This window comes from Etheostoma spectabile, chromosome 6 (genome assembly GCF_008692095.1).
Source record: "Etheostoma spectabile isolate EspeVRDwgs_2016 chromosome 6, UIUC_Espe_1.0, whole genome shotgun sequence".
Lineage (NCBI taxonomy): Eukaryota > Metazoa > Chordata > Actinopteri > Perciformes > Percidae > Etheostoma > Etheostoma spectabile.
The window spans coordinates 27,304,631-27,326,247 of record NC_045738.1 but is presented as its reverse complement, the minus strand read 5'-3'; the positions used below and the strand labels follow the sequence as shown (position 1 = coordinate 27,326,247).

The window sequence follows — 21,617 nt, the reverse complement described above, 5'->3', positions numbered from 1 at the left end:
AGACACTATTTCCTTTGACATGATGAAGTATTAAACGAGATCGCTACAATGTAAGTTAATGGGATAATTGTCCAGCTGTATTTACGTTCATAAAAGTTCGTTTAGCTGCTAACAGACTCAGATTAATATCTAAGTGTCTGAAAACTTATGGGAAGGATTTCTAAGGAGATCGACCTTTCTGTTAAAGATTAAGATCTTTTCTAAAACATAAAAGTCCGCGAAATAGCGTTCGCTAAACGCACCAGACTCCATGTAAATAATCAGTGATTTTAGCATCGTAAAATACGGCTTTCTAAAACATCTCTGCACCGCTGGCTCTGGCTGCCTGGAGCCTGCGTGTTTTGGGTGTGCGATTATCGGCTACGTTTTGTCAGTTCTTTCTTTCTTTCATTCCAATTTCGGGTCTGTCAGTCACAGTGAAAACCGGGGACATTTCCGGGGACAGATCCAGCCGGGGACAGGTAGCCAAAATCGTGGACTGTCCCCGGAAACCGGGGACGTCTGGTCACCCTATGTTAACCCAGCTAACAATTTTTGGTTCCCAGAACGTTCTGAGAACGTTCCTTTTTGGTTGTGGGAACGTTCCCTGAAGGTTTGTTTTGGTTGTAGTTTGGTTGTCTGTTGGTTAATTGGAAGGTTTTCTTAACGTTCGTTTTGGTTACAGGGAACGTTCTCGGAACGTTCGCCTAACGTTCTCTAAAAGTTACAACCTTTAGCGAACGTTAGGGGAACGTTCCATTAGCGTTGCAACCCTCAGCGAACGTTACGGAAAAAAAAAGGCAATTCATTTGCTGGGAAAAAGAAAGAAAGAACAGGCCTTATAATAATAATAATTATAATTCCTTCCGTTTCAATAGGGCTTTCGCCGCTGTTGGCACTCAGGCCCTAATAATAATAATGAGGTGTAAACAAATACATTAAAAAATATATTTTTACTAAAAAAATGTTTGTTTCAACATTAGGGCATTAGGACAAATTCTAACCCGGGTCTTTAGTGGTCGTCCCTCAGGAAATTTTGAGCATCAAATTTTCCATTATTCTTGTATTTTTTCGGCAACGTGTGCCTTTTCTGCATGCAAATGTATTAATTTATGGAAATGTTGATATTAATTAATCTGCTGTAATGTTCAAAACTTTCTGGTAAGTCAAAACCTTACACGCATTTTGGGATGTTTTTTTTTTTTTTTTTTTTTAGGAATTGTGCACATCTAACCAATAAAAATATTTGCTCGGCACAGCATTTCAACTCTTTGAATCCAGTCTATATTATTTTGTGTGTGTGTGTGTGTGTGTGTGGGGGCGGAGGGGGGTGTAACCCCTCCTTCTTCCCCCCCCCCCTTCATTTAGGCCGATGTCCTTGTGCAGCCCAGTCTCATGGCAGTTTGTGAAACGGTCACCTTATTTAATCTATTGATCTGTGTATAGGTCACGTTAATGTTATTTTCGTGTGTTGATTACAAATTTTGAAGTAAAGTATTTCAATGGGAAGCTTATTTCGGGATCACAAAAGGTAGCGAGTAATAGTGAAAAGCCTCGGTCGGGGGGGGGGTTGGATGGGTCAAACTAGGGCTGCACATTTTAATCGCGATCACGATTTTGACTTCCCACCATCAAATTTGCGTGATCGAGCGACTATTTTTTTTCAAAGCGTCATTTCATAGAACGCTCCGTTTTTTTTTGCACAGCCCATCTACCGCTACTACCGTCAGACTAATCAGTTGTTCCTGCACCGCGCAGCTTAGTTTCTAGATGTAGACAGTCACGGAGGACAGAGTAACGGGAGAAAAACTCAACAGATAGCAGTCAGTCATACGTCGGTCTCAAGGTTTACCAGTTTGCCAGTAAACGCAACCTTTTGGCCCATCTGTTGTTTTTCAGACAACAGCGGTGAAGTCTGGCGTCTGTTAGCTGTTAGCTCCTCTAGGACGCACCGGCGCTAATGTCCTCGCATCCGCTGCAATGCTGTTTATATGGATATGGTTCATAATGATCAGCCGTCTCTCGGTGAGTAGCGTCCATCACACTCCCTCTAGCAGTTATAAATAGCCTATGTGACAATACAATTTTGTTTTGGTTAAAATCAACAAATAATCGTGAGAATAATCGCGATCAAAATTTTGATCAAAATAATCAGGATTATCATTTTGGCCATAATCGTGCAGCCCTAGGTCAAACAACACAGGAGACCGAGTGCTGGACTTCCTTTCCGCGTTATTCCCTTCCTGACCACAACCGTCCCGTTGTTGTGGCCGGAGTGTGACGTTTCATTTCCCCGTCAAACCAGTGGATTGGATATGAACCACAAAACAATCGTGATCCGATTGTTTCCGAACAAAAAGAAAGTGAATTTCCAATAAATGCACACGCCACGCTGTTCATCTCTCATTTATTTACAGTGAGTTTAAACAACAACAAAAAAAGACAGATTATCAGAGACAGACAAATAGGTTCTACATGCATTTCGACTCACGCCTGTTGTGAAATGTGCTTCGACATAAATTAGAATAGATATAAGCATGTCACAACGTGCTTATTGATGCTGCAAATTCAACATGGCAACAGTCAGGCAGGAGGACATCTCAGGAAGGAGGGACACGTGTGACATCAGGTTATAAGAAATTCAGAGGAAGGAAATATTATAGCTAACACAGGCTCCACACAGCCCAGTGGCAGCATGTAGGGCCTAATCTATCACTGAATATCAACACTAACCCTACTTACATACAGAGTAGTAATAGTATTAAGATTAGCTAGAAATAAGATGTGCAGTCTTTGCTCAAAAGAGCGAGTCATATCCATTTTTTTGCGTTCAAATGTCTTTATAGTCTGTGCTGGAAGATGTTTTCCCAGGTATCTTCCCAGACACAGCGACATAGGTCCACATCGATGGCTTCTAGAACATTAGATCAGGGATTCTAAAATAAAACACTAAGATAAAGTACATCACACGGATCAGTGGTCCCCTGCGGGCTGATAATTCCCTTTCAATACATTAAATGCACTTAGAAATGCATTGTTACGAAATAAAAAAAAAAGGTAAAATTTACAACATTTTAAACTACAAGAGAACATTTTATAATACATTCTATCAGTCTGGGTTGAGGGCTTAAAGGGGCTGTAGTGGATATTCAGAAAATAAAGTGGTCTGGGATTGCCTCCACACAACTCTGACACCAGACCTGTTATCGACAAACAAGGAATCACAGACTCAAAATAATGGACGAAGCTTCTGGGTCTGAAAAGTGAACCCAATGTTGTGCTTTAAACTCAAATTATATCTTATTTCCAGCAGGGGGAGACTCCAAAAATATGTTTCTATAGAAGTCTAGGGGAAAATACTGTACATGCAGATGACAGTACCCAGAGGTCCGCGTTTACCGGCAGGTTATTCTCGCATTGCCAGACGTGCTCAAAACGTGCTCTGGTTTATTGGCTTTTCGTTAAACCAATCCCAATCGTCTTGGGCGGTGCCAAGCGCCGGACAGAGCAACGGTGCCTCTGCAAAATCGCCTCGGGAAGGAACTTGTTTTGGTGGAACGTGTCTACGTTCGAAAGTTGTTTTAGTCGTGCAACAGAAAACTCAGATTGGACAGATAGTCTAGCTAGCTGTCTGGATTTACCCTGCAGAGATCTGAGGAGTAGGTAACCATAGTCCTCCGATTGGACAGATAGTCTAGCTAGCTGTCTGGATTTAACCTGCAGAGATCTGAGGACCAGGTAACCAAAGTCCTCATAAATCCACCGGAGTTTAAAATGGCAACACAAAGAAAGAGGAAGGTGAAATGAGGGACATCCGGCGGAAATTCTGGCGGCACCGGAACTGTCCCCGGTTTGAAACTTGGACGATACAGAGCTATTTTAATGTTTAATGTTCTGAATATCGAATACAGCCCCTTTAAATCAGGGGGAGTTGAATATATTTACAGCAAGGGGCGGGACTAGACACATGGATGAGTGTAGACTGTACTTGTTAAGCCTTATCTCAGTCCACCCTACATTTACGTTCTTCACTCCCACATGTGTTTTTGCAGTTTGATAAATAAAAAAACAACTTAGTATTATTATTATTATTATTATTTGTGCTTGATTTGTTAAAGAGTTGCAATTTAAGGAAATGCGGAGTGAATTTATTTGGTTAATCTAAGGCAAGATTATAGTATAGTAACAGTGTTGCCTTTCTGGTTCGACTGATACACTGTATCCCCTTAAAACTGCTAAATGGAAATCTTAAATGAGCCAGCGATAGATTAGGGAGAATATAAGGCAGGGTATGAGTCAGTAAAGCAGTCGCTTCGCTCAACAACACTGGGGTGCCCATTCCAGAGTCATCGAGACTCTGAAAATTCCTACTTTGAGTCTTTTTAAATAAAGAGCTCACATTGCTATTAATATGGCAAAATTCCTCAATCCCATTTGTTCCAAGATGCAGTTTTTTGATGTTCTATATGCACTTCCTTGTACCACTCACTACATGTGACTTCAAACATTACTACTTTAATTCCAATTTTAGTGCATAACCTTAAATCTATCAGCACACCTGTCGTTAATTATTGAATAAACACAGCTGAGCGTCTCTAACTATAGACAAACGCGTGAATGCCATTCATGGTTTTAATAAGTGTGACAAATACATTTACTTGTCATCTTCTGGGCTCTTTAAAACTGCATAAGCCGACATTTGGTGGTTCAAAAGTGACGGATGGGAAATTCTGTCAAGGGTCATTCATCCGGTCTGGTGAAACTCTGTAAGGTGCCATCAGTAAAGGGGGCACTCTGCCCTGGACTGTACATGATCCAAAAGACACCAAAGGAACAAGTGAGGAAAAAAGACTGAACGCTGGACTCTCTTCCTGTGAACAGAGAGCTCCCTTGCAGATATTGAAACTTGCCTTAAGTGATTTTGTGGCCGCTGTGGGGCAGCAGACGCGAGCTGAAAACCCAACACTGACATATCATCCCTTTCTCAGTTGATATGGGGAACTTTAGCACACAGTTTACAAGCATTTACAAGTCCAGCAGACACAGAGTAGCATTCATTTTGAGTCATGTTAATTATAGCAGCTAATCATTAAAAAATATACACTAAACATAGGTATTACAATGTGTAGTGTAAAAGGTGTTGCTTGTAGTGACAAACCCACAGAGTGAGAGAATTATCAACAGAACCCTTTAGCCCTGCAGAGCCTTTTAGCGTCTTGCAGCTCATTGTTTTGGTTTTACGGCACACAAACGTCTTTGCGTCGGCCTGGTTTCTAGCAGCAGGTAGATGTTTTCTCTGAGAAACCCACTCCGCACTGTACACCTGCTCGACACCACAGAACCGACAGAGAAAAGAATCAGTTTAGCTTACGACAAGTTAAAAAAAAAAAAGCCTGAGAAAAATAAATTAGCTGCTTGAGCTAAAATGACGCGACTGGGTGGCCACAAACACTCACAATGAATCCTGACGTTGCTCTGCGTTGGATGTGTAAATAATAGTTTGCCAGTTGTCTTTTTATGGCTTCAATATGTCATTGTGTGTTTTTTTTTTCAGCTTGGTCTGTTGCCCCCAAGCGACAAATAAAATAAATTTGGTTGATACAGTTTTAAGAAATAGAATGATTTGATGTAATAGCAAATTTGGCAAATGTATCTCTATACTCAATAGCAGAGTTTGGTAGGACATTTACAGGAAGTATCCACAGCATGACATCACTTTATGGTTTTTTGCTGTAAATCTAGTCGGTGGCAGCTTTAAGAATTCCAGTTCTTCGTAATTGATAATGTGGCCGGTGCTTTATTTTTATTGATGTTTTTAGGAGTAATGCCACTGTGCATGGTTAGGCAGTTTGTTCATACTCAAAATGTAACAAATGTAAAAAATATGAGCAAAATGGTGCTCATCCAAGAGAATAGTACAAATCAACAGGCCACTGCACAAAACCTTGCTGTTCATCTCCAAAAACCAAAGCACATGTGCTTGACCATGTTGCATATTCAAAAAAGTACATGAATAAATTCCTGCTTTTGTAAATAATTGTACAAAAAAAAGCAAAGAAGGGAAAAGAAAGGCATATCTGAGCTTTACCCATTGATGGCAGGAGGGGGGGTTTTCACCAGTAGGAGGAAAGTCTTCCCAGCAGGACCCTTTGGACAGACACTGTCTTGAATACAAACGCTGCGTTCAGGTCCCGTGGGAAATGTGGCAGGTATGAACTGGATGCTTGACAACAGGAATCTTGAGAGGTTGCAGGTGGGGTCTGGCACTGGTTTCTTAGGCGTCCTGATTGATGATCAGAGTCAAGTGAAGCTAATGGCTTGTTCCCTTCAAATCCGGTACTGTACATCCAATAAATAAGGTTTAGTGATGGGTGTTGTCTAACTATTTGCTGGATTTTTTTGGTTAATGGCTGACCAAGTCTGGCCTGCTGTAAAATTGTTCATCTTAACATGGGAAGATTTTTAAAAACAGGTAAACAATCACTTTCTAAAAAGGTGAAGGAATTCTGATGTGAATGCGTCAGAGTTTTGGTTTTAACCGTCAGGTCATTCTTGTAAATATTCCCAAACATTTAGCTGATTATTAAAAACTGATCATGTCTTAACCTCTAACCTTTACCAGTTAGCTTTATGCAGCTGATTCCATAAAAGACCGTTTGCAGTGCTGTGTTTCTTCTCGCGGGTAGCGGTTTAACAGCAGTTGGCGTGCGAGACTGGCCGTGAGCGGGGCCGCGGCGGGCTCTGATTGGCTGATGAGGGGGAGTTGCAGTTGTCCTGGTTGTGGTTGTCCCGCGCCGCTTGCCTTTTGCCCTGCTCCTCCTTCATGAACAGCTCCACCATGAGGATCTTCTCCTTGTGGATCTGGAGGCTGATGTCCTTGGGGATGTCCGGGATCAGCCAGTCCACAAAGTCACTCATGAGCATCACCACGTTCTGCACAGGACAGAGGGGACACAGAGCAAGTGGGGACACCTCAGTAAGGAACATCTCAGGGGATTGTATTCGCTATAACGACCGCCTCGCTCTACATGATCCTGCTTCTTACACAGTTGCTCACCGAATAAATCATTTAACACAAAATGGTGATTAAAAAAAGGAGTTTAGGGGCGCTGGGGTAGCTCACCAGGTAGGGTGTGCGCCCCATGTACCCCATGTACCTTACCTCAGCGGCCCAGGGTTCAACTCCGACCTGTCCCTTTGCTGCATGTTTTCCACCTTTCCTGTCTACAACTGTCAATTAAATGCTAAAATGCCCAAGTATTAATGTAAAAATAAATAAAATAGGAATTTTTTAATTTAAAAATGATTATATTGCTTCTGCTAAAGAAATTAGTCACACTGCGTTCATAGCAAGGTAAACTCTGTAACCTTAGCACTTTCATGCAACCCTCCATCGGTCACTCAACACCACAGTACCTCTGTTATAACGAAGTAGCAGACAGCAGAATGCCGTCGAATACGAGCCGCGTTATAAACCCTAGTAACATTAAGACAAGTCTATAGATCCAATCGCAAAAGTCCTGCGCCCAGTACAGACAATTTAACGGCGTTGAGCAAACGGGGACGAGAAACAGCCGGATCTACTCTCATTAACTTCATTTAACCCTCCTGTTGTCCTCGGATCAAACTTGACCCCTTTAAAAAATGTCCATATCTGAAATATGGGTTTCTTTCTAACCAAATTACCATAAAAAAATTGATCACTGTCTTTTCTGACAAAACTCGTCTGTAGGTTCTTCTGATCTTAACTATTAGTCACAATTATTCATAATTTCTGCTTTTTTAACTCAAATATATGGTACAATTCTAAATAAATGAGGGTTATTGACCATGAGTTCCAAAAAGTAGTGTAAAACTAGTGGTAGCAAGGTGGTGTTAGTGAAAAATGTCAAATCGTTGTCTGTTTTTTAACCCGAGAGGACAATATGCTAAAATGTTTAATGCTTTCATATGTCAACACATACACAAACGTTGGCTTGGAGAGCTAATTTACCTGTTGAGCCACAGACTGGAGAAACTAACACAACTCAAACCAGCAGTCAGTCCCACCGGCGGTGAGATGTTGCTATTCCTAACGCTAGATTTGTTTTTATAAAGACACTATCAGAGCTACACCGGAGAGACAAGAAGCACAGCAGAGATCAGACCGGTCAGACTTCCGTGTTTATCCATATATCTATAATGTTACAATTACAGCTGAATATGATGCAAGAAACAAACAAGTTTGCTGATTTTTAATATATCTGCAATTCAAATCGGCTATTTATCTACCCGGAAGTGATGTTTGTGTTAGCTCAACGTCCCTATAAAGAGTTTTAAGCCTGGAGCCAAGTCAACCAGCTACGAGATGAATGGTGACCGTAAAACATTTGATTCAAGAACATTTCGAAAAAGCCCAAAAATGTAAAGTTACAAAACTGTGTTGGGAAACCGTATCGTAGACTTCAATGACAGAAGCTAGCTCTAGCTGTTGGTAACAGCGAGTTCCACCGATCAGAGACGGTTGTGCCTAAGGTTGTGGTGTAGTACTTCTCCATAACATAATAAATACAACACATTTTTCTTAAAAGCTTAATATCATACGGACTTCTAGCTTCTACAGCGATATGAACCTTGGTTTCACAATCTCACAGCTCGTGGTCAGTCTACCTCGGATGGTTTAGACATTATGGTTGATAATAAATATCCTTATGGAGAAAATGAACAGGACTTTTACTTCCAGAATGACACTGTTGAGCTCTACAAGCATTATTTTTTGCGTTTGAGAAAAAAACCCCGTAATGAACTGAAAGCCAAACATAGTTAGCGAGCGTATTCCAGATACATTTACTTCGGACCTCCTGATTGGTCTAACTATGGAGGAGGGGATTGAGCAGCGGAGGTCTGCCGAGATCCTCAGGTGTTCGCTGCTCCGCTCTGTGCGCATCTGCCACGGAAGGAAGCCACAACGTTCATCTGCCACACTGCCATGACACAGAGCTGGTTCAAAATTGGCCAAACAGCCCTTGTGTACGCTATATTTAGAATATTTCCACCGCTGTAAGTGCAGTCAGACAGCACTTCGCAACAGGGAACTGAAGCTGTTATCTCTGCTATATTCAAAGCCACCAGACTCTTTTTTTTACCTTGCAGGACACAGGAGTTGCTGGTCTACCGCTGCCTCCATTTAAGCAGATATAATCCCAATACATAGTCCTGAGCTATTGCTTAAACATTCACCAGGAACACACAAATCCATGTGGTTCCACGTAAATTGAGCATAATTTCATTTTGTTAAAGCAAGAGCGATAAATAGCAAATAGGACTGATTCAAATAACGCAGGTGGACATTTCATACTGGAGAATAATGTGAAATCAATCAAATCGTAAAAATTAAAAATGAATGGAAGAGAAGGAGAAAGCCTGTTCCTCTCAAAGAGTCACGTGCAAGTCGACACAGACTCATTCCTCATGTTTTCACTCAATAAATGACCTTACATTTCCCACAGAGGCTAAATATTCATCAAATATGTATGAGATTTTTGCACGTTTGTTTGCTTGGTTCACACAAAATATGCATGGCAAAGTGAGAGACCCGCCTATAAGAAAACATGTCGAGGCGTGCAGTATGTGTGCTCGGATCAGAGATGGGAAGTAACAAAGTACAAATACTTCTTTAATGTACTCAAGTAGATTTTTCAGATATTTTTACTTTACTACATATTTTTTTGGCAACTTTTTTTCTTTTCTTTGAGAACTGTAAGTCATATAACTGATGTTGTCAGATCATTTAAGCCGGTTGTTGTATTGGTCTGTAGTTCTTGCAAATTTAAAAGTTAGCTTGTTTGTGTTCTTCACCTGTTACCTAGGTTACACCTGGCTGTTGATGCGATGTAATGGCGATTGTTGAACGTCCATGCTCATTAAGATAATGTAATTAATAGTGGGTTTATTGTTATTGTTTATTAGCATATATGATTCCTGTGCATTGTGTATGGTAGCCTTTACAATGTTATTTATTTCTTTTATGACCACACACACAGCCGTAGCAGAACTAGCCCCCCCCCCCCATGTTTATATTGATGCTTGATTGTAATAAAGCATCAGAGAGAAGTTGTCTCCGTACGTGTTTTAACAGACACACCTAGGCCAAAGTTGGAAACCAGAATCAGTTTTAAATCCAGTCCTAATCTAGTCCTCACTAAGTTTAAAATAATTTCACTGGAGTTAGTTATTATTTTTGCGTCATCAATACCAAATTGAATCTAATTGGATAGGAATATAAACAGACTTCGCACAAAATCACACTTGAATTCATATCTTGCTGCTCGGTCATAATCTTATTAACCTGGAGTCCTGGAGACAATAAATAAGCTATATGTTTTAGGCCTATTGGCAGACAGCCATTTAGAATGTGTGGATGTGGATATGTGGCATATAAAGAGCCTTTTCTCCATGTCCACTGAAGTTCCTCAGCAGCTCTCTAGTAACATCTGTCTGGACCGGGTAGCTTTGTCATTTGCAAGGCTACTTTTACTTTTATACTTTAAGTAAATTCCCAAGCCTCTACTTTGTTACTTTTACTTGAGGAAAGAAGTGAAATCAGTACTCCTACTTTTACCAGAGTATTTTTTAACACAGTTATCTGTATTTCTACTTGAGTACGTGAAGTGAGTACTTTTGCCATCTCTGGCTTGGATATTAATATCTGTGTGTTGTTCCGAACCTGAAAGCCAACAACGAAGGCGAGCCGAGCGGCCAGAACGACCCAGAACTCCTTGGAGAGTTCATATGGTGTGTTGGCCCAGGGAGGCTCTCTGTAGTCCTTATACCTGGAGACAGAAGGACAAACCACTTATTTAAAAACACATTTTAAAAGATTTAATTTTATGCTTTAAAGTGAATGTGATTTAGAGCCTAATGTTCAATCAGAGTAACACAGCTATCAATGTAGGGAAAATTGAAGTTTAACATTAACACAATTTGTCCATTTTCTCACCTACTCCCCATAAAAATAAAGATTATCTATATCACAAAAGGTAAAAATACAGATGATGACACTGAATGACAGTACATCCAATATAGGCTTATGACAGCTGACAGCTTGGCAGTAAGAATGATCCATGTTTTTTAAAGATAATTTTTTGGGGCATTTTAGACCTTTATTTACATAAGACAGCTGAGGACATGAAAGGGGAGGGGGTGGGATGACATGCAGCAAAGGGCTGCAGGGCGGAGTCGAACCCACAGCAGATGCATCGAGGAGTAAACCTCTATATATGGGCGTCTGCTCTACCAGGTGAGATACCCCAGGCATCCGAGACGGATCCATTTTAATAGGGCAGTCAAATTAAATGCAATGATTAGGAGTTAAAGCAAATTCCTTTTAACACCATGATTAACGCACATGCATTCTGTGATTTGTAGTTTGGTAAACCAGGAGTAGCAATGCAGGAGTAACGTGGCTGGCTAGCAGAAAAAAGTTTCATGAGCAAAAATTGATGCATGAAAGGGTCTTTTGAACGGAGTTTCAAAGCCCTTTCAGATGGTTTTCTTCACAAGACTAAAGTTATTTGCATGTATTGTTGTTGTGAATGGAGTAGTCTCAAAACCCACTACAAACTTGAAAAATATCCCCTTTTAAAGTACATCTTGAACAGATAAGAAAAAAGAGAAAAATTTGCGATTGATCGCAATTAAATATTTTAAATTGATCGACAGCTATGATTTAAAAATGAATCAATGATTGTCAAGCACACCAGCAGAACTAAGTGCAGCCAGCTGTAAAGTGAATCCTTACCTGCATATTTCTACCCTGTAGCCCAGGTGCATTGGCTGCAGAGGGTCTGTGCCCGGCTGGAAGTCACTGACGTTGAAGTAAGACAGAGTGTGATTAATGAAGCCGTGCATGGTGCCGTCAACGCTGAACATGTACTGGTAGACCAGCCTTGGGATGAAGTCGGAGGTGAAGGAGATGACAAAGGCCTGCGGGACAGAGAACTGCGTATCGGCTCAGTGTCTTCATGAAATCAACAGACCAGGGTAAACTAATGCCTACTATACACTAGAAGACTCTGACAAGACTGCTACTGTTGCCATGTACAAAAACAGTAAAGGCTAACATCTTACTACAATGACAGATTGTCTTTAGACGTGAGATGTATCAGACTTTGGTCTTTTCAAAATTTGGAGAGCTCTTCTATCAGTGAAAGACAATTAAAACAAAACAAGACATCCCATTGGGCACAACATTTAAATAAATGCATACATAAATAAATAAGAATCGCACATGAGAGGGGGTCAGTGATGAGATAAAATTGCAAGTGCTTTTCACTACCGAGACTTAAAACTTACGATACTATCAAACACAATTGATTTTGTTGGAACATCAGACTGATTTAAGACTGACTCGGGCTGAGTTTTATGACCACCTTACACCAAACGATTGAGACGACGGGAGCACATCCCAAATCTAGCCAAGACTCTCCTGATTTCATTCCGATATTGGGAAGTCTGTGGAAAGAGTCCGCTTGAAAAGTTTGGTGTAAGGTCTGCATAAGACTCCTTTCTGATTTCTAGATGTACAGAATCAAAGCACTCCATAAGGTGACACTATAGACTGTACAGATCTGACACTGACATTTTCATGTGTTAGTACGGTGGCCGGCATGGGGCAAATGCCCTGCAACTTAAGAAAACACAAGCAAATTAAGAAAACAACTTCATTAATTTCACAACACACGCGCAGCATTGACACAAATACACACAACACATCCATATACTTAAACACACTGCAAATATAGAAACGATGCAAAAAGAAAAGCACAAAAAACGTTTCTATATTTGCAGTGCGTTATATATGTATTTTGTTGTGTTGTGTATTTGCAGCACGTTTGCTAAATGCTATGCATGAATTGTCAAATTAATGAAGATGTTTTCTTAATTTGCTTGTGTTTTGTCTTTTCGCATGTGTTTTCTTAACTGTCCCGTTGTCCTCGGGTCAAATTTGACCCCTTTAAAAAATGTCTATATCTGAAATATGGGTTTCTTTTTAACCAAATTACCACAAAAAATTGATTTAATTCCTTACAACGCTCTAACCAAATACAGTTGATCACTTTCATTCCTGACTAAAACCATCTGTGAGTTCCTCTGATCTCAACTATAAGTCAAAATAATTCATAATTTCTGCTTTTTTAACTCAAATTTTAGGTATAATTCTATATAAATGAGGGTTATTGACCCTGGATTCCAAAAAGTAGAGTAAAACTAGTGGTAGTAAGGTGGTGTTAGTGAAAACTAAAATAAAAGTCTGAAATTTGACAATTTTGTCCCTTTTTGACCCGGGAGGACAACACAAGAGTTAAGTGGCAGGGCATTTGCCCCTGTTGGCCACCGTATATTAGAGACTGGATAGATACAAGACTTACGTTAACGATGACTGCTACCTTGCTGAGGCCTCTCAACAGGTTGTACCAGATACCTGCAGCAGGACACAGGGACATGTCCACAAGTCAACACTGTATACAGTAGGGTCAGTGACCGCCAGTCACCACTAGATGGGACAAGCGCAGTTTTTTGGAAAGACTGAACTGTGTGTAGAGTAATAGGAACGCTCCAGTTAGTTGTGGTTTGAATCCATTTCTATTTGGTTCTGAGACTGATTTTTTTACGTACACACGCCATTATTATTTGGGGCATGTCCACCTTTAATCATTAGGACAGCTTAGATATGAAGGGGAAGAGAGAGTGGGAAGACATGCCGGAAGTTGCCGCAGGTCGGATTCAGAACCCTGAGCCTCTGTGTGGAAGAGTAAACCTCTATGTAAAACTTCTATATCATTTAAAAAGGATAATAATTTATACTGTTTATTGATCCCCAGTGGGGAAATTACAATTTACACTCTGTTTGTCAGAAATCCCTACACACAGGCCTGAAATACACACACATGCTCAGGACCTATTCATGCACAAATAGAGAGATGTGAGAGTGAGTGGGCTGCCAGCTGGACCAGCGCCCTGAGCGGTTGGGGGGGTTATGGTGCCTTGCTCAAGGGCACCTTGGCAGTGCTCAGGAGGTGAAGTGGCATCTCTCCAGCTTCAAATCCACACTCCGTACTTTGGTCCGTACGGGGACTTGAACCAGCAACCTTCAGGTTCCCAACCCAACTCCGTATATGAGCTAACCGAGAGCCAATTGCTGCTGTTTTGAACTGTAACTTTTATTCTTGGATTTCATAGATGTAATGAAGCCGCCACTGATCACGGGAAGGTGTTCACGTACGTGGACCGTTCAATGCAGTAGGCTGGGAGAAAGTGATAGTGGAACTGGTGAAGCAGAAAAAGTGTTATTTGGCGGTACGGTCAGTCAAAAGAAGGCTTTTTTGTGAAGTACTTTTTAACTTTTTATTAAAAAGTTAGATACAAAGGTTATTATGAGTATGTGTTAGTAATTATGTAAAATGTACTCAATGTTTGGTACATTTAAAGATGGTCTGAAGTCCAAGAATCACTGCATTGAAAGTCCTTAAATTACCGTGTGTCCTTTAGCAACTTTGAGTCTGTGAAAAGTGCTATATAAATTCCATTTCTCCTTCTTATTATTATTATTTACATCTCAAATATGGAGAGCCCACGTCGAGCAAAGTGAAGCTATCAAAACCGATTGCATATCTCTTCTTCTTGCACATGCTTTTCTTTTAGATTTTTTATCCTAATGAAGGTGATGTAGCTGAAATATTATTTCAGTTGGAGTGGTGGACACCTACCAATGTCTTTGGCTTTGGCTGCAATCGGCCTGCGCAGCTCCATAACAAACTTCTTGGCATCCAGGCGAATCTCGATGATGTTGTTCAGCAGAGCGAAGAGCGGAGCCAGAGGGAAGGACGCCACAAACAGAGTCACCATCCCAAACTGGATGACTGAAGACACAGACGACAGAAGAAGTTAGCAGAACATACAATACAAAAACAAACTCGGTCAGTTAACATACAATAGATCATAAAAATAATAGACTCAGAAATGGCACATACTAAGGAAAGCTCAATGAGGGACTGGCAGAATTTTGGGAAAAAGACCTCAGATACAGTATTAGGGGGCCACTAAGGTCTATATAAAAGAGACTTCAGATACAGTATTAGGGGACCACTAAGGTCTATATAAAAGCATTCAAAGAGCACCATGTCATGGGACCTTTACGAATTACAGTGTGTGTGCAAAGTTGCATGGTTTGTGTGGGTGTGTGGGTCACGCCTTTTTGTTTGAGATGTTTATGACAGTGGGAATGAAGGAGTGTTTGTACGTGTTTTTCTTCACATGTACATGTTCAGCTGAGTATCTTTAAAGCTGATCTGTTACAACAGATGGATGGAGTAGCAACCTTTAGAGCTCTACTGATGAGATTTGCGGATTGGAGTTCTGCTGCAGTAGAGGCTGAAATCTCAGTGAAATGAAAGCTGCATTCATTATTATTTTGTCATTCGGGAGCAGCAGAACAAACTTAAAATACAACATGTGACTGTGTTCCCTTTTTAAAGTTGTTAACATCCAGCCAACACAGAGCAACATTAGCGTTCATTTGAAATGTGTCTAGGATTATGATGAGAAATCCCCAGCTGCCAGAAATTTCTATGCTTATCATAATGATATGGTTTTGTGGGCTAATGAGGTTGTTCAGGCTCTGCCTTGGAGAGGCAATCGAGAAATTAAATAGGTACTGCAGAGAGAGAGATCTTGCATTTGTTATGCCGGTACATGATGCCCTCTGGCACTGATGGACATTTCCTATTAAATGAAACAGATTTTTTTAAATCTTTTAATTACTTTCAGGGAGATTTGTGTTGCAAGATCCTACAGCCAGGGGCGTAGCACAAAATTCGGGGCATTTTCTATGGGCCCCACCCCGCATCCACAGCTTTTCATTCAAGCATCTTTTTGGGCCCTCCTCACACGAGGACACTGTAGGAAACTGCTGCTGCTGTAACGAGGGAATTTCACCACTGTGGGATGAATAAAGTATTATCTAATCTAATCTCATCTAATCTTATGCAGCTAACACACAGTTTGTCCACTGAGTTGTCTGCACCGTTGGTTGGATTTCATGTTTGATCCATTGTTAATATAAATATATTGAGTGTATAGAGTGTAGCTTTAAGATCTATTATCCATGACATATTCATATTCATGATCATTTTGTTACTATCTATTACTGGCTGAAATAATGCAAACGGGAGTCAATAATCATCAGTTTAGAAGGTTAAATGATTATTATGGTAATATACTGTGATGGTCAAATGAAGCTTCATGAACCATTACTTGCATTTGGGGACGCAACTAGTTGGCGCCATTGGTTCAAAGAAAATTCAGTGGGCTTCCAACCCTTTGTTGAACAGAGAGCGCCATCTACTGGGCTCAGGAAATAAAGACAATGCTTCACAAAGCTTCATTTGGACATCTCTACTGAAAACAGCCCCATGTAGTGGGGTCGGAAAATGAAGGAAATGAATCACAAAGCTTCACGAGGCTTCATTTGGCCATCACTATACATCACTACGCACGGGGACCACTGTTTGTTACACCTGACTGACCTCTGTGGCAATTACTACAATCAATGCTGAGTCTTTTGAGAAGCGATTTGTTGTGTCTTGCAGCTCTGTCTAAAGAAGAATGTGGGAGCAGGGCTTTGTCATTGTTGGATTACCTTACACACACTATATTATGCACAATGTTCAGTGTTTTGATTGCATCGCCTTTCCTCATAGGATGCATGGAATTGCTTAATAATAATGATCCAAAAAGAGAAATTACACGACCACAATAGCCACTAACTCGGACGTTTAAATCTATTTATCTTCATTTGACACACATACAGTATAAAGACATGCACAGAAATCTCTGTAGCACATGAAGCATGATCTAATCAAGGTTTCACATCACGTCCGTGTGCCATGAAATTGGATTTCCTTTTCAACAAAGTGCACCTCAACATGGCCATTAGTTTGTATGTCAGCTCAGGGGAATGTTTTTGCTAGTTTGCTCACTGAAGCGAACACATTGTGCTGGAAAGGGGCTGACATTTGCAATTTGTAAGGTCTGACATGAAGCAGGAGCAAAGAAACAGGAGAGGGTTTGTTGGCACATGGTGTAGACGCAGAGCATTTAAGGGATTTTCTTAAGAGTGCTCGCAGCCTATATGCATGTTAGTTTTGCCCTGACATAATGAGTTCTGCACAGGTTAGGGTATTGATATTAACACAGAGCGTTTCTCAAGGATCTACTTTGAATCAGGGTAGAAGACACCGCTCCAACAGAAGAGATCAGGACATTCAGGCAAGCTGGAAATGGACTGCATTACTGAGGAGCGGGGCCTGAAATTAAGACCCGACCATGTACCAGAAGCGAGGGAATTTTGCCATTAGCTTTGTTATTAGTTGTTTTTGCCACTGCTGTTGCACATTTCAGCCACGTCCGCCATTTCCTTGGATTCAAGCTGATGTGACAGCCCATTACTGGGGTGAAAAGACAGCCTGAAACAAGGTTTACAAAGTGAAAAAGTCCAAAGTCCACCCCTAAGGGACTTACCATCTCCAACAGGGGGACCAGGGAAAAGAAAAGAGTAAGCCAACTCAAACACAGACTAAAAGGAACAAAATGTCCGTGCTAAATGGAAGGGGACGTAATTTAATGTTGGCTACTTTCTTACAACCACATACCGCAATGTTAAGTTATTTTATGAATGAAATAGATATATTACATACCTGAGGGCCAATTCTGGGACGATTTTTAATCATTTACAATCCCGCATAACTAGCCATATTAGCCATTACTACAACAGATAACTTCTCAAATAAAATTAAAATACAATTAGGCCTACATAAAAAAAAAAATTGCCTGCCATCCTTTACCTGGCTGGACATTCACAAGTCTACATCCTTGACTTTCCACTTCCGGGATTGCTCCTGTGCTGCAGGATATTCCGCCGGATGCATGTCTTTTCTCCAATGTCCGTTTCCTTTGTGTTAGAATTTTAAACTAGATTTCTGAGGACTATGTTTAACTACTCCTCAGATCTCTGCATGGTAAATCCAGACAGCTAGCTAGACTATCTGGACTAGAGTTTTCTGTTGCACGACTATTTTACAGTGGCTCAGTGCGGAGCTTTGCACCGCCCATGACTATTGTGATTGGTTTAAAAGTTCCGATGGCATGAAAATTTCACTTTACGAGGTTTTTTAACATTAATATGAGTTCCCCCAGCCTGCCTGTGGTCCCCCAGGGGTAAGAAATGGTGATAGGTGTAAATCGAGCCCTGGGTATCTTGCTCTGTCTTCGAGAAAATTTAAGCTCAGATGGGCTGATCTGGAATCTTGCCCCTTCTGAGGTCATGAGGGAAAAGGCTACCTCCCCTTTCTCTGGTTTGCCCACCCAGAGAATTTGGCCCACCCATGAGAGAGAGACATCACGTCTTTTAAACGAGCAAGGTGGCAGTTGGTCAAGGCCACACCCCCAGCCTCCACCTTGCCCCCCCCCCCCCCCCCCCCCCCCCCCCCCCCCCCCCCCCCCCCCTCTCCTCCTCAAAAGCTACAGACTCAGAAATGGCACATACTAAGGAAAGCTCATTGTGGGACTGGCTCTAGTGGCTGAAATTCTGCACCAAGGATAGACTATAGTATAGAGAATACAGTATTAGGGGACCACTAAGATCTATATAAAAGAGACTTCAGATACAGTATTAGGGGACCACTAAGGTCTATATAAAAGAGACTTCAGATACAGTATTAGGGGACCACTAAGATCTATATAAAAGAGACTTCAGATACAGTATTAGGGGACCACTAAGATCTATATAAAAGAGACTTCAGATACAGTATTAGGGGACCACTAAGGTCTATATAAAAGAGACTTCAGATACAGTATTAGGGGACCACTAAGGTCTATATAAAAGAGACTTCAGATACAGTATTAGGGGACTACTAAGGTCTATAGAAAAGCATCCAAAGAGCACCATGTTATGGGACCTTTAAAGAAATGTTAATAAACCAGAGCATTTTCATCTTCCATCCCAGATTGTTGTGTCAGACCTTCCTCACTCCACGGTTTGTGGATGGTCTGGCAAAACTAAATATTCACTAACACAGGATTTTCCAGCATTCAGCCAAAGTCTGTGACCCATCAGAATGTGTTCTCTGTAGCGCTTCTAGCTGCCGCGAATCATTTTGTGACTTTGTTTGCGGTTACAAGTCATTTAAGACCGTCAGATGGAACATTACACAGTTTAAGAAACATTTAAAAGTTACACATATTCACTTTAACAAGTTCAACAACGATGCTCGAGCATTTCCCGGTTTTCCTCTTTAAGGGGCAAAACAAACTGGCTGGTAATAAGCCTGTTTGGCTACTGGGTTTTAAAATCCATCTGCCACAGTGGCTGGTGGGCCTGCTGACGAGGAAGGGCAGCATCAACAAGGATAAAACTAAAGACTGGCTTTGGAAAAACTTACTTACTTAATTATAGGCAAAGGGTTGAGGATTTTAGAGAGATGTGGATCTTTTCTGCAATTCATGAAAGGCCTGCGACTAGATAACTGTGATTTTCCACAAAGTCGGGTTTTATCAATGTATCTGTACTACAGCAAACCAAATAATGGTAAATGTAGGGGAACATAGGAGGACTGATTTACTTATATATACAATCTATTTACTTTTAATTATTATTAACTTATTTTTTATGCTTATAGTGTGTGTGTGTGTGTGTAAATTATATCGTATATAGGCATTTTAGGCCTTTATTTTTTGACAGGACAGCTTAGACTTGACAGGGGAAAGACAGGGGTCACAGCGTGCAGCAAAGGGACGCAGGTCGGAGCCAAACCCGCGGCCGCCGCGCTGAGGACCAAGCTTCTCTACATGAACGCCACTGCACCAGGTGAGCTACCGAGGTGCCCATGAATATATATTTTGTTTGTGAAATTCGTTATTTGGGCTGAGAATGTTTTATTACGGGGTTTGGAGGGGGGTTCAATAATGTTCGTTCTGTAAAGAAAAAATCCAATGAATATGTTTTGGGGACAATAAAATGTAGTTGTTTTACATGTTCAGGCAGGCGGTGAAATAACTAAAGCCAAAAGTCTACATGACCTGTACAGACCAAAGAAAAGCCAAAGAGCAGCAGTGTGTATGTAGTGTAGACTCACTCATCTCCATGTACTCAGGGCTGAGGCCGACGAAGGGACCCAGTATGTGGTCTTTCTCGTGGCGATGCAGAGACCTGTTCAGCTCCTCCTCTTGCTTTGAGTCCAAGTCAGACCTCTTCCTCCGGAGCAGCTTCTTCAGCTTCCTGAACATACCAACAGTCGAGTATGGAAATTACACATTAACGATGTAAGTGCACGACCTGAAGCGCCGAATTAGCTCTAAACTATATAGGACGTTTTCAAATCCACTTTTGCCAATTTGACGGTGGACACTTCAAAAGGGTTGTACTTAGTATCTTCATTGATACATAGGTGTGTTTTGGGCGTAACATGCAATAAACCAATCAGAGCGTCATCTCCCATTCTCTTTAAAAGCCATGCGCGTTTTTACCTTGGCGTATCGCTGTTATGATGGCAGATTTGCACAGTAATATTTATATTTTAAATCTTCTGCATGTCTGCGTGCTGCTGCGCTTCACTGTGTGTGTCTAATAGTATAGTATGAGCGCATTTTACTAATGCTCTGTTAGCAATGAAATGCTGCGATGTATTTTAGCGCATGACATGATTACATCTCCTTGGTTGTCTAAATACATCTAATGTTCCCCAGTAGCCTAAATGTTTTTTGTAATTTTAGTGTTTTTTTGTCCTTGATTTTTTTCCTTCAGTACAGACAATACATACATAACATTTAATTTACACATTTTACATTTATTACATTTGTTTTAAAGTCATTTTGGGGTGCTACATTATATATTCTTCAAATGCTTCAATGTGTCCTCTCCTCATAAAATTATTGGTGGTGCATTGGTGATACATTCATTTAGATACGTTTCATTGTCGGACTAAAAAAAAAAAGCACCATCCACCAGCCAAAGGCTGGTAATGCACGTGGCTGGTAGATTTGATTCAATCACCAGCCAAAAATGGTAATCTGTAGAATGGCTGGTGAAAGTTGAACATGTACTAGCCATTGACCCTGCTGGGACTGTGACACAGTTTAGAACTGTGCTTCTGGTCAACCATGTGCTGAACGGTACATAAAGTACAACAAACCTACACATTTCCATTACGGAGTCCGGTAAGCAGTAAGCAAGACAAATAAAATTGCCATGTGACGGAGTTTGGCAAGGTGTTGTCTAGTTCCCACGGAAGTGTGTCTAAAAAACACATGCATTTAAATGATTCATCTCGGTCGCAAGTACAACTTAGTGGGTGTGCATAATTTGTTCTCTGGCTTGCTGAACCCACGTATTATGATCAATGCTGCGGTTCAGCCAAATGTGTGTTAGTGTCATGGGAAGTGTATGTTCTGCACTCACGGTATTCCAATCTCAAACAGGTTGTTCTGGATGAGCTGCTTGCCCAGCATGGTGATGCACAGCTGAATGCACAGCTCCATGAGGCAGCCTGCATGGGCACACTGGAGGGAGAGAGAGAGAGAGAGAGAGAGAGACAGAGAGAGAG

The 21,617-nt window shown here is 41.0% G+C and overlaps 1 protein-coding gene across 9 annotated transcripts in view; it reads right to left on the bottom strand.

Annotated features, from left to right (window-relative positions):
- Positions 1–2,370: 2,370 nt before the first annotated feature.
- LOC116690507 (anoctamin-1) overlaps positions 2,371–21,617 on the bottom strand; it is a 148,247-nt gene continuing 129,000 nt past the window's right edge. For all 9 annotated transcript variants that reach the window (XM_032517519.1, XM_032517514.1, XM_032517513.1 and 6 more), the window contains 7 exons: positions 21,473–21,573; positions 20,151–20,293; positions 14,727–14,879; positions 13,389–13,441; positions 11,759–11,943; positions 10,685–10,790; positions 2,371–6,912 (listed from right to left, as the gene is read on the bottom strand). In XM_032517519.1, coding sequence (XP_032373410.1) covers positions 6,670–6,912; positions 10,685–10,790; positions 11,759–11,943; positions 13,389–13,441; positions 14,727–14,879; positions 20,151–20,293; positions 21,473–21,573 — 984 coding nt within the window. In that variant the 3' untranslated portion in view covers positions 2,371–6,669. The remainder of the gene's footprint in view (positions 6,913–10,684; positions 10,791–11,758; positions 11,944–13,388; positions 13,442–14,726; positions 14,880–20,150; positions 20,294–21,472; positions 21,574–21,617) is intronic.